We start from the raw sequence: 18,055 nt of genomic DNA on the forward strand, positions 1-18,055 counted from the left end.
AAAAAAATTATATATTTAAATTTAAATATTTTTTATAATTTATTTATAATTTATTTTTATCTTTTGTATAAATAAATTTTATTTTTAAATATAGTTTTATTTTTTATTTTCAGATAATATATCGAATATGTATAGTCTTGTATGATTTTTTTCTCATTTTATTTTATTTATTTATTTTAATTTATGTTTTTATTTTTGTTATTGTTTGTTTGAATAAAAAATTATTTTAATAAATAAATACACAAAACACAATTGAGTAAATATCTTTTTTTAAATACACAAAACACAATTGAGTAAATACCTTTTTTTTCAAGATTAAATTTTTTAATTTATATTTGTTTTTTAATTTTTGATATAGTTAAGTTGTATACTTGGTTATTGATATATATATATATGAAAAATTAAATTTTCCAATTAAACTGCAGATATACGTTAAAAGAACCTTTATACCGGATCAAAAGTCGTCGTAAAAGGAAAAAACAAAATAATGACTCTTCGATAAACAGTGGACTCTCGATTCAGGGAATGGGGGTTAGGTACATTGGCTGTTTAATTATTGGCGCGCAAGACTGCAGAGAACTGGAGAAAAATGTTAGATTTTTTCACTCCTGGCCCGATTCTTGTTGGGGGGGTTCGGGCGAGGGGGTTCTCGGTGTCTTATTATTGGTTTTGATTGACGACCTCTTGATTTTAGAAGACTCACCAATCCTTAAGTGAATATTTGCGTTAATAAATGTTTTGATAAAAAAAAAAATTCGCAGAATTTGATTACAAAAAAGAAGCATATTGTTGAAAAGAAAAGGAAAGTCACTCTGCCTTCATTTTTAGGACAAGGATGTTTTTACAGAATGAAACAGGATAATCTCAAAAAAAAAAAAAACCAAAAAAATAAAGATTTAAAAAAAATCAAAGAAAAATAAATTCTTAAAAAATAAATACTATTGGAATGAATAATATTTTAGTATTTTTCTAAGATATATATAGTATTTTTCTAAGATATATAGAAATAGTGTTTTTATAAAACAAAATGTTAAAATAACATTTTATTTAGCACTCCAAGCATGTAAAATAAACTTTGAAAAGCCAAAATAATATTTTTTATTTTTATTTTTAGCTTTCCATTTAGCATCTCTGGAGATGCTCTAATGGTCGATTGTTTCCACAATTGTTTGTTCATCTATCCAACTGCAGTATCCGTATAATAGAGAAGGCAATGCAATCGTTCTTCTACATGTTTGGTTTTCCCTTGCTTCATGTTCTTTATATATATATATATATATATATATATAACCCCATACTTGAATAATTGGAACTAGAGAGAGCTGGAAGATTAAGAACAGATTGGATCATAGGAAGATTAAATTACTGCTATTTTTTTTTCTCACTCATCTTTTTGCTGAGCAAAAAGAACCCGTGTATTAATGAAGGACTGGTTGAGGAGCTTCGCAAGATTTCGTATTAATCTTTGATCGAAATTACAAATGAAAACGCAGAACAGTTGTGATCAACAAAAAGCAGCAATCTAAGCCATTGCATACATACAAAAAAAAGAAGAAGAAAATAGCAATCGAGTCTATTATCTATGAAAATTTCCCAACTTAAAGAATCCCGTAAATATTTGACCCACCAGAAACACCCAGAGAAAAACACCCAGAGATCCAGCATTTAAGGTTTAGAAAAAATCGATGCCAGTGCTTACCAATTTCCAGCAACAATGCTGCCCGCCACATCACAATCAGGAACCACTAGATATGACAGTGCATCCGACGTGTAAGAATCAGAACCGCCGGTAATTCCAACTAGTATCCATGTATGATCTTAGAGCACTTGTTCTTGATCCAGCAGATCCCTCTCCTCAAAGAAGCCTTGACTTTACCTTCCACCGTGTAAACCTTGTACTTGGCAATCCGTTTCTTTCTTTTCATTTCAGGATCAGTCAACCCCCCCCAGGGCTTTGACGAACTGCTCAGACTCCGCCGAGGCGGAATCGAAGCCACATTGGGTGAGTGTGGCCGAGTCGCGAAGATCTGGTTGCTATTGCCAAACCCAAAACCCTTCCCGCTCACAATCTCCAGCCTTCTGTCACCCTTTTGACCCGAACCGTACCCGTACCCGTCCATGTTCACTGATTGGAGAGCTTTGATTGCACAGAAAAGAAGAGCGATGGACGACAGCTAGGGTTTTTGTTTATACTTGGGGCAAGGAAACTGAAGATGTAAGATTAAAGTGGTAAATAACTGGAGTCACTGAATAGAATAGACTCTGATTCTAAAGCAGATGGAGCAGGGAGAACAGAACACCTCTATTTTATTGAGGTTTTTTGGCCCAATCTACAGCCTCTTTGGGTTGAAATATTCCCAACTTTCTTACTCATACATAAAGGAGAAAGAAAGGGAGGAGAATAATATGATAGAGAGATCAAATCATAAGTACGCTTTCCTTTAATTTTTCGATTCTTTAATCACTGTTGAGCTGTAAGGTTACGTTTTCGGGCAGTGGACTACCTCGGAACTGCCGATCTTTGATTGCAGGAAAGGTGAAGTCGCCAAACGTCGTGTCTTCCTCCTACTCCTTCCTCTGATTCTGATGCATATTATATTCTAGCGTAATTAAATTATTAGTTATTAACTTCAGTCCGAGAGAGAAATTGTCTGCCATGAAGACCAACTGGCCACAAGGCATCCAGATTCTACGGGAAAGCGGTTTTCCTTGCAACAATCTGAGCTTTTAAATAACTATAATAATAATAATTAATCACCATGGAGCAACATATGTTATTGGAAGAATCCTAGAGGCTGTTTGTCATTACATTTTTAACCTTTTTTTTATGCCTTTTAAAAATACATTTTACGTCAAAAAAAAATATCAAATTAATTTTTCCTTGTATTTTTTTATTGTTTTGATGTGAAAGATAAAAAAAATCTTCAAAACACTATTTAAATATATTTTAAAGTAATTTCTTTTTAAATAACATCATAAACTACAATATCAAACATGCATTTAATAGGCAGGTTGCATGGAAGGATTTAGGTGCTGGTAGCTCCAAGGATGAAAATTTTGCATGATCCACCTCTACTTCTCCTCTAAAATACAATAATATATTAGCTACTTGACTTGCATCTCATCTCTGATCAATTTTTTTTTACATAAAAAAATTATATATATATAAGCTTTTTAACATAATTTTTATTTACATAGGACACCCTAAGTGAAAATAAAAAAACTTATATATATTTCTAATCAAATAAATTAAAAATTATATGTATTAGTAGATAAAAAAAATTATTAGCAAATGAATTATTGAGAGGTAAATACAAACTAAAATATTGGATATTGCAATTCAAGCCTTTGATCCAAGTGTGTTTAATGACTTTATTCACTAGAATCAATTTTTTATTTAATCAAGTGATAATAAAAATAGATATACATGATATTAATTAAATAAAAAAATATTATAAAAAGTCAAACATATCAGAAATATTATTCAAAAAAATATATTTTATTTTTAAAAATAAATTTTATTTGTCAAGAATATATAAAAAATTATAGATAAATTAGAATAATCTCTTAAAATATTAAATGTATGTAAAATACCCAAGAAGTAGCCACTTTAAAAACAAATCAAATAAACAAAATAAAAGAGATAATATTAAAAAAAATACATTTTAAAAAAGTATTAATTAAAAATATTTATTTTTTAATTTTTTTTTAAAAGATCAAGCGTTACTGGGCTTGACCTTTTTATTAAGACGCCTCGTGCATGAGCTTTTTCTTCTTCTTCTTCTTGCTTTTTTTTAAGATAGGGCAACTGATATGTCACCTGCCACAATTGTTTTTGAAAAATATTAAGTTAGAAAACGCGTCGTCTGATATTACCTGGATTTCAATGATTGTGGTGACTAAAAAATCTAGAGAGAAATATTTTTTACCCCAAAATCTATTTTCAACCTATTTTGACTCAAAACACATAAAAAACATCTTAGGTAACTTGATAAACTTATTTATGGTCTAAAAATCTAAAAAATCATCCCAAAATCAAAAACCAAAAATCTTTCTAAGCTCAAATATATTTTTTCTAGGCAATTCTAAGGTAAAAAAAAACACATAATATGAACTCCCCTAATAAAATAGAACTATTTGATATCAATCTCTACTGTTTGGTGGACGAGCTCAATGCTAGTATAAATTATTTTTTCTCTAGCATTGATTTATGGCAACTTTCTCCCCCTCTACTCGAACAAGGGTTAAAAAATAAAAAAAATAAAGTTTGGATTCAAAATCAACTTGGAATCCAATATTTATAATTTAAAAAGTAGGCCTACAATAAAATTTTTATGGAACTTTGTTAAACCACTAATTCCTTCTATGTTTTGCACTTTGATCTCGTGGTTTTCAATCCCTCAATTTCCCAACAAATTGGCCAACAATTTGGTTTAATAAAGGCTAAAGTAGAAGGAAACAAAGAATAAAAAAATATACTGTAAATAACACATCCATAATATCTTGTGAATGGGTCATAGGTGCAAGTTCTATACTGAAATATCCATTGCTTTTAATTTTTTATACAAAAAAAGAAAAGAAAAACAAAAAATAAGAAAAACCAAATTAAAATCAAATCAGCATAAATAGATTCACACACGCCACATAACATGGTTGGTTGTGTTGTGAGGAATCGAAAAACATCCTAGATGGTTTTTTTTTTTTAGATTAACATGGGTGTCCGGGTCAGCTTGCGCGCACCACGACTAATCCCACGGGCCCTGAAGTTAACGACCATGTAAGCTTCCAGTGGCCATCATATGAACATCCAAGGACTCGAACCTGAGACCATAGAGGGAGCAAACCCCTTGATCCCAACTAGATGGTATTTTTTAACAGTCATAAAGCGTTGCATGAATACGACGGGGCACCTCACATAACTACGCATGACTAGCATGTTTCTATAAATTTTTTTTTTATCTATTGAAAGACCAAAATAACCCCCTCCTAAAGCTCAAATTAACAAAAAAAAAAAAAGTGTGAGAAGCCAAAAATATCCCCAAGAACATCGGAAAATACAGAAAATTATGTTCCAAAAATAATAAAAAACCCTAAAGCAAACGTTTAAAAAATTTAAGCAGAAAATTAATAATTACACTGTGAAAAGACATGACTGCTCTCTCATCACCCTGCACAAAAGATTTCCATCTTTCCCTTCCCTTTTTTTTTTTAACAAATTAAAAACCTCCAATTTAAATAAAAGAAATCCTTTAATTCATCAACAACCCACAAACACAGTCGCACCATAACCATCCATCGCCATGACAAAAAAAAAAAAAAAATCCAGCAATTCATAACACCAATGAAAAGGCAAAAAACTCTCTTTCGATCGCCTCTTCATCTCTTCCAACTATATATCATAATATAATCACTTAAAACAACGATATCAAGAAAGTCAGGTCACATGAAAAGAAAACAAGAGAATTTGAGAAAAGAATTCGCCGCTCCATTTTTTTTTTCAGGTGATGTAACGCAGATTTTGATTTATCAATTTATACTGTTGGGTTTTGAGTGGCTTGGCATGATTTGAATGGTACTCTTATCATGAATCTCACAACACCATATCAAACCTTATATTTCAAGGATTCTATCCCGAGTAGGAATTAGAGCTTTCTTTCTCGATTTAGATAGAAAGGGCCGATTTTGGAGTCGTCTACAAATACAAAGAACTAGCAATTTTGCTGAAGGCTGCGCAGCAACCCATGCATGCTTCGCCATAGGGCCATTGTGTTTATTTTGAGACGGAACTTTTTTAGGTGAAGAGCTTGTGAGTATGCAAGCTTGTAATTCTCTGTTCATGTTTGACCATTTATCCACGTTGTTCCGTTCTTTTATAGCTAGAGTTGGGTGGGATATTGTCCGTGATGATACAAAGAAAAAAAAAAGTGAAATTTTTTCAAAAAAAAAAACTTTTTCCTGCAATTTGGGTTAACCTAGATTGGAATGTGAAGTGCGTTCGTGAAAAATTTAAATATTTTTGTATAAAAAATTAATATTTTTTTATTTTTTAAATTATTTTAATATATTCATAAAAAATGAAAACATATTTTAATATATTTTAATATTTTTTTTTATTTTATTTTTTGAATTATTTTAATATATTCATAAAAAATAAAACATATTTTAATATTTTTTTTAAAAAAAACCAATTATAACTATACACACAAACAACATATTCAACTAAAGTTATATCTAAACCTACTTTTACTGGGGCTTATTTATTTTTGTGTTTTAAAGATATTTTTTAAAAAATTTAAATTTTTTTAATTTTTAATTAACTTTAAATTAATATATTTTTAGTGTTTTAAAATTATTTTGATATGCTAAAGCTAAAAATAATTTTTAAAAATAAAAAAAATTATTAATATGTATTTTGATAAAAAATCTATTTAAAAAAATAATCACAGCTATATTTTCAAATAAAGTTTCACACCATGCTATTTTAATAAAAAAATTATTTAAAAAAACAATCACAACTATATTTTCAAATAAGGTTTCACACCATACACTCTCTTTTATACTATCTTTTGCTGCACAAATTTTTCATAAAATTTTCTATGTATGCACACGGTTTTTTTTATATATTTTTTTACGAAGAGCATGTAATTATTCTACAAAAATAACATATCATTACCAATATTTTTTATTAAAAGTATACACGACACAGCACCCATAGCATTGTACATCAATCAAGAGCTATCATGACTAGTCAAACTGATCTTTTCACCAATAATACATGAAAACAATTTCAAGTTCTAAGTGCATAAATACGCCGATGAAAGCCAGCAAAGATCATGAGAGCAAGTGAGCAACCATTGAAAATCAAACTAGATACACACTTCCTAACCCTAATTCAACCATTACAGAGTTTCCTGTTTTTCATGGAACCTAACTTGTTTTATTTAGACCAGTCAAAATCATCAATCCAATCATAAAAACTCTAATTTCTTTTCAATTTGTAATTAAATTTACATATAAAATAAGAAATTTCATAGTCTAGTAATTATTGACGGTGTACATTATTAACTACTGAATCTATATATTATCACTGAATCTCTATTGTATAATTTTTTTTATTCGGAACATGTACATGAACACTAAATAAATTTTAAATTACACGTGTGCAATAGATCAGGCAAAGCAGCCTTGCAGCTTCTAGTGTTAGGCCACTGAGCACTAAAACTAACTTATAAAAGCATGTTTTTTTCTCTTTTAACTTTTAATATTTTTATTTTTACAATTTTTTAATCATGAACATCAGATCTATAAATTAATAATTATTAATTTTAAATTAATTTATGAAATATTTCACGTGTAATCAAGGATGTGTAGTTTTATTTTAAAAAATATTTATCAGCAAACTGATGAAAATTCAATATAAAAGATTGCTAAAAAATATATTAACGAATAAAAAAGAAGTGGGGCCTTAGCGCTGCGTCAGGCCTGTGTACATGGGCTAAGCCCCCTAGCCATTTAAAGGGAAGATTTAATAATTAAAAAAAAAAAAAAAAGCACACGTACAACTGCTCTCTCTCTCTCTCTCTCTCTCTCTGTACAGAGGAGTTCACTTTCAGAGCTGCATAAAAAAACATCAACAATGGATGGTTTAGTCTTGGACATTGAAGCGCTTGTTCTATATTTGTCCTTGTTGATTAGAAACGATGTCTTCGAGGAGAGATTTGACATTCCAAACTCCATTTCTTTCTACAACATATATCTTTAGAAAATTGAAATAATTCTGGTGGGTAATATCATAGTTTTTTCAAGGATGTTTTGAAAAAACAATAAGAGAAAAATAGAAATCCTCTTGTTCGATTTGAATAATTTCGGTGTTCAAACCGATAACGATATTAGAAACAGATCAAGTTCATCAAAGCAATTTCTGTATACCTTCTTAATGTAATCGTTCAAATCTATATCAAGACGTTGTTCTCTGACAGCAGCATTGAGTTACTAATTTTGCTTGCTCATAGGATCAGCAGCAAACGTAAACTACCTACCTTCCTTATTGATTTGTTACGATGGCAGCTATGCCAAAATGACACATGACATGCTTGATTAGGAGCAGCTAAAATGGAGCAAAATGGCACATGCATATATAGAGCTTTCGCATCAAGAAATTTTCGAGGTTTAAACTCATGAACTAAAATGGAGCAAAATGGCACATGCATATACAGAGCTTTCGCATCAAGAAATTTTGGAAGTTTAAACTCAAACATTAAAAATATTTCCATGGAAAGGCAAAATTTCACAACATGCACATACTGGCACTCGATCTGATCATCTAACCAGAGGGAGTGAGTTTGAGACAGAGATCAACCCCTACATCGTCATCATTGGAACATAATTTACCAGGAACTTTAATAAAAGATGGCATCGTATCTGCATCATGTAATGGTTGTGCGATATAAATTTGAGATGGTGAGTGATGATCAGGAGAAGATGAAGGAAACAACAAGGGCTGAGATGGGTAATCACTTGCTATTTGGGGCCTAAATTCAGCAGCAGCAGCGGTACTATTGCTAGTGATCAATCCCCTTGGATAAATGAAGGGTGGTGATTTGACAGCATGTGAGCAAAGAACTTGTGCAGCTGCCATGAGGCGTCGGTCACAAAGGTATTGGGTACGTCTGGCTCTTTGGCGCTCTCTTTTGTGAGCATTTTGATGGCCTCCTAGTGCTTGTGAGTTGCCAAAAGCTCGGTGGCAAAAATGGCACTCGAATTTCCTGTTTCCTAAAGTATTTTCTGTTTTTGATAGGATTTCATCTTGCTCAGTCAATGGAAAACCGAAAAGCTTTAGTTTTGATGTGGCCTTATGGTCAGATTCTTGAAACGGGGTTGAGCTCTCTGCCATGTGTGTTCAGAGGACTCGAATTTCATGTGCATATACGAGGGTATGTATGTTCCCTATTTATAGGGAAATAGTGATTCCAATTTTCGCAAATTAAACAACATTTTTTTATAAAAAATTATTGTTTATTTCATTTGTGTACACCCTGAAAGACTTAACTAGCAGAGAAAAAATGAAAGAATATTTACTTATTTTGTACAAATATTACATATATATTTGCGTGCAAATATCTACATGAAAGATGAATAATCATGATTTTATGGCTATGTCTACACGTTAATGTTTCGGGTATGAGATTTTTTAAAATAAATTAGGTAATAATATTTTTCTAAAAAAATCACTAATCTTTTTAAAAATACCTAGTCATAGAAACCTAAAGAGACTCAAAGATAAATAGTCACGGGGATTTATTGACAATCGTTTATGGAGACTATGTAGATTTTTTATAGAGATACATCTTGAGCCATGTAGATTGTTTGTCGACACATTTAAAGATATGAAGATTTTTAATAGAGATATGTTTTGAGATATGAATATGTTTTATAATGATATTTTTAGGACATAGAGATAGAGAAAAACTATTTTTTTAATTAAAAACTTAAAAGATGGAGATACAATACATGGGTTAATATAGGAATTATTTGATCTTGAATACCTCAATAATTATGCTAATTTATTTCATTTCTTCCTCTGGTTTTGTTTCTTTTATCATGAACTGTTACAAATACCCTATTATAATTAATGTTTCTGTATCCTCTTAGAGACATGAAGATATAAAGAAAAATTACTATTTTCTTATTAAAAACTCAAAAGATAGAAACACAATGCATGAGATAATTTGATCTTGGATAACCTATCAAGTATGCAGACTTCTTATATTTCTTGATTTAATTTTTTTTTTCTCTCACAAACTATTAGAGACAACATTTTGCAATCAATATTTATATATCTTTTTTCAAGACATGACATTCCTCAATGTCATGCCCATGATCATGGTGAAAAAGACAGAAATTGTTAGGGCTTCTCATGTTGGTGCCATTTTTCATGGGAGATGGATATTGTATAAGTTTTTTCATTTTGATAATAACTAACACCTTAGAATCTATGTGATGGTTAAAAATATAGTCACGAGCTTAGAGATTTTTAGGTGATCATAAATGTGCTCTTTGGCTTTCTTTTTGGATGCTCTTAGAAGAGACTAATGGTATCATGAAGACTCTGCTTGTAAGTGAAAACGAGGGTGCCATGTTTGTTACATTGATTTCTTCTACCCTGGTATAATTCTTCATTGTTTGTTTGATGCTTTGAAGATTTAGTCAATGAGAGTGTATAACATTCATCATAAGAAATAGTTGTAGACTTTATTAATTAAGATTTATATGGAAATAGGCTTGATGATTTTTTTCATGTTGAACACCTTTTTGTTGAACCTTTGGAAATAAGTCTTAATGCTCTCATCCTCTACTGTATGATGGTGAAAAGCTCTGCTGTAATTTTTCTAGTTGGAATTCTTGAACTAAAGTCGATCATGAGTTTAAAGTTAAGATTACAAAAGTAGAGAGTAGAGTCATGTTTTAGATTATGGTACCATGCTCATGCAAATTCATGAAATATTATTGAAATTTTTATGCACATAACATCAATCTCTTATATAATAAGTTTTATGGTACTTTTTATATTTTATATGTGTTCTTGAGTGTATGTAAGTCCTTTATAGTTATCCAAGCTAGATTTTACAAGGATTCTCCTACTCAGTAGGGGTTGTGTTCTTGCTCATGAATTCTAGAAGTTGTTGAGCTTGTCTCACACCTAAATCTTTTTTTTGCATGAGAAATTAATTATTCTCCTTTGACTTGGAGTTTATTCATCTATGGAAAGAGTAATGAAAGAGAATGAATTGTTTTTCGTTTTGTTTTGTTTCCTATAAATGACGTCAATAATAAAGTGAAGAAGAAATTAACACATAAATTAGAGTTTTCATGGTTTGTTAGCCAGACATGTGAGTTAAGTTTCAGGTTTGAACTTGAGCATTCCTAAAAAAGAAGTCTCTCATATAATGAAAAACTTTTTAATGCTTAAGTTAATAATGACATGAGAGAAACAATATATATATATATATATAAACCTTGAAAGTAAATGTAATACAAGAAAAAAATTAAGTCTTACGACATCAGATAAAGTCGAAAGAACATGTAAAGAATAGTTGGGTAAAGATTTGTGATATGAGAAGACTGTTTTTAACTAGGGATCTAAAATATTTGTAGACTTGGGTTACATCGGCTCACCTTGAATATAAAAAGTGATGTTATGATTGATTGATGAAAATATTGGTATTCAATTTTGATTGTAGTGTTTAACATTGTTATTGGTGAGATGATTGATGAAAATTAGTGATTTATTAAACAAAAATAGCTATTAATCAAGAAAAAGCTCTCATTATGCATGGAGAGTGGTGAACACGTGTATATTAATTAAGCTGAAATTCAATGGAAAACAATATTATGATTTTTTATTTTTTTATTTTTTTTTCAGCCAGACCAACTAAATAAATATGAAAGATTGTTCCTTGATTTTATACGATTTTATTCTAAGATTGTATTCAGGGTGAGGTTAGGATTAAAGATGAATTATTAAAAGAGTAGTCATTACTTTAGTAATTTTTAATGATGCGAAGTTTTTTTTTTAATCTAAATTTAAGCATATGTACCATGGTACATTTATTATTAAACTTATTCTTTTAAATCGTTTAATAGAACGCTATTTTCAAAACTTTTTTAACTGATTTTTTTAGTTTTAATGATAAAAGTACATTATTATGCCACTATTATATGATTTTATTTTTTCTCTCTCTTTTTTTAAGTATAAAGCACTTCTTTATATTATTTATCATTAAATCTTAATCTAAAGGAATCTAAAAACAATATAGTTCCTTTAATTCTATGATTGTAATTTTAAATTCATGAAGAATTTTATGATGATATAGTTATCTTCAGTATTATCTTCCAGCATAAGAACGCAACTGTGAAGAAGTCTATTCAAAAGATAACCATGTACAGGACCGTGTACAGGACCTTATCAATTTAGAAAGCTAATTCTGAGGCTTACATCATGTGTTATCGCCTGTTGCTATTAAAGACTGTTTTCAAGCTTAAAATCCACACTAAAAATCCATTTATGGACTTTTTTTTTATGTTTTGAATATGCATAATAATCTTGGATTGCTCCTGTGTAGGAATTAAGAATTTCTGGTTTTTTTTCCTTGTTTTTTGTATTTATATTATTAATTGCGAATTTATAGTCTATTTTATTTTATAGTTTACCCTTTATCTAGAGTCAATATTTATTTTGTTTGTAGGCTTTTGGCCTCTATTATTATATTATTCCAAAACATTTAAATTTGGAGTTTTTTTATATATATAGTTTACTGTGTTTTATTTTGTATAATCTTTGAATACTGAAAAACCTGATATCTTCGCTATATACAGTATCACAATCAACCATTCTTCAACTCACCGATTATTAAGGTTTTAACTAAATTTATTAAGAGTTTAATTTACGAAAAGTTTGTTTAAACATGTGGTAATTATTGAAAATAATTTTTATTTATAAATATATTAAAATAATAATTTTTTATATTTTTAAAAAATTAATTTTAAAATTAACATATTAAAATAATCTAAAATTATATAATAAAAAATTAATTCTAAATAAAAAAATAAAATTTTAAAAATCACGATTTTATTTCCAAAACATATTCTAAAATGAGACTCCACGTGACTGCCTCTTAAAAAATATGATTATAGTTGTTTTTTAAAATATTTTTTATTTAAAAATATATTAAAATATTTTTATTTTATTTTTAAAAAAATATTTTTGAAATTAATGCATATAAAAATTTAAAATATATAAAAAAATATTTTTAATAAAAAAATTTAAATTTTTTAAAAACAAGATTCCAAACGACGGCAGAGATATATATCTGCCGATTATAGGGGAGCCCTTTGAAACTTCACAGCATACCCTCGGCTGGCCACTCAGTCGTCGGAAGGTACTCCTCAGTATATAGTCATGGTTAAAAGAAATTTTTAACTGTAACTGAATTATTCTCGATCAATATTTTAATTTTTTTAAGTAATAAAATTTTTATACTATATTTTAAAAAGATTAAAAAATAAATTATTTCTTATTAATTTTATAATAACTAACCAAGAATGAGAGGAGCAAAACATCTAGTCAAAGATACAAGGATTCCATTTTTAAAGAGAATAAGGGGTGGTTTGGGATAGTTATGATAATTATTTTTTAAAATATTTTTTATTTATATATATATATTAAAATTCTTTTTAAAAAAACATTATTTTAATATTAACACATGAAAATAATTTAAAATAATAATTTAAAAAAATTCAAATTTTTTTAACATTCCGGTCGAAAAGAATCATATTCTATTTTTTTTATAAAAAAAAAAGCGAAAAATCATTTGTTGTCGTTTGCATGCTTAATCTTTATCAACAAGACGTGTTGGGACGCCATTACTCGCTAGCTCATCGACAAGAGAGGCTGTCGGCCACTACAACCCGCGCATGGCCGGGTAGGCTCGCTGCCGCTGTTGTTATCCTTCGTTTTTTTTTAAAAAAATATTTTTATTTAAAAATATATTAAAATAATATTTTTATTTTTTAAAATTATTCTTAATATTAGTATATTAATTTAAAAACATAAAAAAATATTAATTTAAAAAAATTAAAATTAAACTTAAAAAAATTAAAACATAAAAATAGTTGAAAGAGGGTTTGGATTTATCATAAGCCCTCCCGTAATCATGCTTTTGTTGACATTACGCTTTCTCAGAAAACCTCGTGGAGGGTTTGGATTTATCCAAGAATCGTAGCATACCTGATTTTTTTAATCCATTTTAGAGTTTTCCCTGCCTTTGGGCTTGATGGTGATATATAATTCTCTTAAATTAGTGGATAAGAAGACACTGTTTCATGGAGTTTTTCACAACTTACTTTTTTAAATAGTATAAAATAAAAAAGTTGTCCATGCAGATCAAATAAGATATGGTATTTTTTTTTTACATGATATTTTTTTGACATAATATAAAAAATATAATATAAATTTGAATTGTAAATTTAGATCATAAAATTAGAAGTAATTTTTGTTACTCCTTGTATATTAATAATTTTACTTAAAAAATTAAATTATATTAAAATTTAATAAAATGAATCAACAATATTATAATGAATAAGTGATGAAATAAAAAGTAAAAAAATAATTCTCTAAATAATATTAAGTTTTGTTTTGAGATTTTTTTTATGTTATTAATTTATTAATTTATATTATTTTTTTTATTTCGATCACTATTTACTGATTTCTTTATATTAAAAAGTTTTGTTATGATTGAGTAATTGAAATAAAATAAGAGATATCATGAATCAATAAATTAATGATATAAAAAATAAATAGTCTTGAAATAAAACTTTTTAATATAGAAATAACTGAATGGTAGAAAATACATATAAACTTAGTGATAACTTGGTTGTTAACATACTTCGTTAAATTTTAATATAATTTAATTTAATTTGGTTATTCCCATCACAATAAATCTTAATGGATCCTTTTTACGTTGCAAGCTTAACGAGTTTAAACTAGTAATTAACTAATATAAATTCAATAATGACATAACCCCCTAAACAATGTTTAATACTCTAGAAAAAATTCAAATTAAAAATAAATATTTAAAAATAAATAAATAAATAAAATAGAATAATAAAAAAGTCTTCATCTTGAAATTCTTTTATGTAGTCTGAATCTCGAATTTTCGTATATTCTTGAAAAATTTGAGTATTAATTTCAAACATGTTATTTTCTCTCATCTAGATAAATTCTTGGGCCTATGATTTATGGTTAAAAACTTCAAATGTATGAATCTCGAATTTTCGTATATTCTTGAAAGATTTGAGTATTAATTTCAAACATGTTATTCTCTCTCATCTAGATAAATTCTTGGGCCTACGATTTATGGTTAAAAACTTCAAATTTGTAGTTTCAAGCTCAACTTTAATTATAGTAAAATTTCACCGGTAACTCCAAATATATCCTAAACAATATACGAAAGTCTAGTTTGATAAATTTAACAAGATTCATCTACTAACTTTGACCCTTTAAAATATTATATTCTCAATCTCCATTTCACCTAAATATTTAATACAAAATATTTTTGTGTCTAATTTTTTTATGTAAAATTTTAGCTCTATTCAATATATAATTTTTTTATATATAATTTTATAAGTTCACTCTAGATTTTAACAGTTATGCCATGTGCAACTAATCATAAAAACTTAAAAAAATTGTTTTTATTACCGTAATTTTATAGTTATACAGGTCATGCTTGCATGCTTGTTTCACAAAATTATGCTATATTAGAAGATAAATTTTTAATCGTTTTATTTTCTATATATTTTTTAAGTTCTTTTTTGAAAAAAAAAAAAAACCTCTTGTCTCATGCTACCTGAATTTAGTTTATTTGTGACATCATGGAATCGTAATACGAAGACCATCATTTGTTTGAATTGAATTGCCTATAGCATATCTAGTCTAGACACAACCTGCCTTGTAACTTGATTTTTACCTTTATTAATGTAACTCTTTTTACTGTTAAGAAAAACCTTGGTACTTGTGTATATAATTTCCATGAAACCAGCTGATGAACTAAAATTTTATTAATATATTTTTATTAAAAAATACTGAATGAAGAAAAATAAACAAGTATAATTTTTATAAATTTTTAGATATGTTAGGCTAACAAGTGTCAACACAAACACGTTTCAATGTAGACATGGTGAGTCTGATGCCAGCCTATCTATAATATCTAAGTTATTTGATTTTGGTGAGTTAAAATAGAGTGAAATAATAAAAATATTACTGTTTTTTCAAGCACCCCTAGAAAATGCTCATCACATCTTAAATACCAAACGCTATCATTTAATGGAGATGATCTTATAACGGATGAAAAGATGCAGAAAACTCTTGAAAAAATAACATGATCAGAATAATAATTAGGGTTCTGGGAGAGTTTAATACCATAATAACAACAAAAAGAGTATCGAGAATTGCATGCATGTATTATGTTGATCGTAGTTTTTAGATTTGGTTGCCAGCTTGATTTAAGGTTGGATTCCGAGTTCTGATCAGATTATTATAATATTATTTTAATAAAAAAAATTAATGAATTATAATTGAATCTTGCTATATTATTAGATCAACCCGCTGATCAATTGGGTTATATCATTTTTTTTTTTTACCCAACCTAATTCTATTATCGGATTAATTGAGTTTCAGTTTAATTTACCGTACTGGACTGAATTTCAAAACTACGATGTAAATGGTTACAGGGCTATCACTCATCAGATTAGCAAACACTGATGTCCTGAAGCAGCTTCTTAACTCATTACAAGACATTTTGTGCTGGTGCCCCTTTACACGCGAATGTCCAATCCAAGAGTTGCCTCATTCGATAGACTATCTCTCGATCAGGAAGATAATAATGCTTCAAATCTTCAATAAGACAAACCTAAACCAATAAGAGCACCTTGGCATCTCGTAGCTAGGGCCTAGGAGACCTTGTATGGTGGCTGGAAATGCTTCAAGAGTCGAAACCACTGTGCTTGCTCCTTTTTCTTTCTTTTGAACTGTATGTGTACGTACTCCTTGGTATAGCAATATACTAGCTAAATTGTGCGCACTACATGGAACAATAGTGAAAAAACAGTATGTTTTAAGATTAAACCAAGTTATCCAGTAAAGAAAAAAAAACTTCTAAACAGCAACAAAGAACACTGTGCTTCCCAGCAAAGATGCACAGTATAAAATATGCCAGTAAACACCAAAAATAAAATCAAAATAACAGAAGAAACAAACACCAGAACAGTAAACACACAGCAACCTTCAACCATTCTCAAATTAAATTCATTCTAGCTATTATCATTCTCGACAGAAAAATACAATGATTGACTAGGAAGTACATTCTAGAGCCAACAAAGCAAAAAAACAAAAAGCAATGTTTTTTTTTCAAGAAACCCATCACCCAATATATATAATAAAAATTAAAAACATGGGGAAGAAACACTTCAACCTACAAAAGCACACATAATCGAGAACTAACACCTTAGAAACTCTCATCTCGCGCTAACAAACCAATAAAGTAGATCTTTAGCAATTTCAACTTCGCACAAGAAAACCACACAAAAGCAGACCTTCAAGTGATAAGAACTGCTCCAGTCCACAGTGATTATACTTAGTGGCTACAATATTTTCTTGAGCCCTTTCAGTTTTTTTTTAATATATATACTAATTAACAGTTGCTTCACTGTAGATCAATAATTCTTTTAGTAAAAAATGATTATACAAAGTTTTTCAACCATGTTTTTGAATAAAAAAAAATCTCAATTATAAATAAAAAATACTTGTACACCAATCTAATTAATTAAATTGATATTTAATTAAAACATTAAAATTAAAATATTTAATTTTACAACACAAATCATATATTGAGTCATTTTTAATAACTTTTTTTTTAATAACTATTTTAATTTTTAATCAAATAATTATTTATATTTAATTTTACAACACAAATCATATATCGAGTCATTTTTAATAACTATTTTATTTAATCAAATAATTATTCATGTTAATAAAAGGTATAAAAACAATTCATCAACAAAAGCAAATTAAATAAAACTATGAAACTCAACTATAAAACAATTCAATATTGAATGAAAAACTAAAAATATAATAATTTAAAATCAATCTAAAGTTGCAAGATGAAATAAAAAAATTTAAAAAACATGTCAAATTAAATTACAATAAAAAAAAAATTTAGATAACTTGGATCATTTTCAGAATTAGTGAAATATTCTATAAAAAACAAATAAAAAAATAACAAAGATCAATTTCTAGTTGAATAAATGTTGAAGTCTGAAATTGAAAAATATTAGTTTTAAAAAAACAAAACAACCCGAGCAAATCTTTTAAACCTAGATTATTATTTAAAACTCATAACTTATAAAATTTTAGACCCGAGTTCAATTCAAAAACTTAATTTCAAACTGATTTAATGTTGATGTATGAAATATAAAAAAACAAATTAAAATACTTGCCAAA

At 28.1% G+C, this 18,055-nt stretch overlaps 2 protein-coding genes across 2 annotated transcripts; both read right to left on the reverse strand.

The window, feature by feature from the left end:
- Positions 1–1,436: 1,436 nt before the first annotated feature.
- LOC105137530 (uncharacterized) lies at positions 1,437–2,574 on the reverse strand. The gene has a single exon (XM_011043308.1). It carries the CDS (start codon positions 2,118–2,120, stop codon positions 1,800–1,802), a length of 321 nt encoding a protein of 106 aa, XP_011041610.1. The 5' UTR covers positions 2,121–2,574; the 3' UTR covers positions 1,437–1,799.
- Positions 2,575–8,242: 5,668 nt separating this feature from the next.
- On the reverse strand, positions 8,243–8,908 carry LOC105137538 (uncharacterized). Its single transcript, XM_011043319.1, has one exon. It carries the CDS (start codon positions 8,891–8,893, stop codon positions 8,324–8,326), a length of 570 nt encoding a protein of 189 aa, XP_011041621.1. The 5' UTR covers positions 8,894–8,908; the 3' UTR covers positions 8,243–8,323.
- Positions 8,909–18,055: the final 9,147 nt, after the last annotated feature.

The sequence above is a fragment of the Populus euphratica genome, unplaced genomic scaffold (assembly GCF_000495115.2).
Source record: "Populus euphratica unplaced genomic scaffold, PopEup_1.0 scaffold2.1, whole genome shotgun sequence".
Classification (NCBI taxonomy): domain Eukaryota; kingdom Viridiplantae; phylum Streptophyta; class Magnoliopsida; order Malpighiales; family Salicaceae; genus Populus; species Populus euphratica.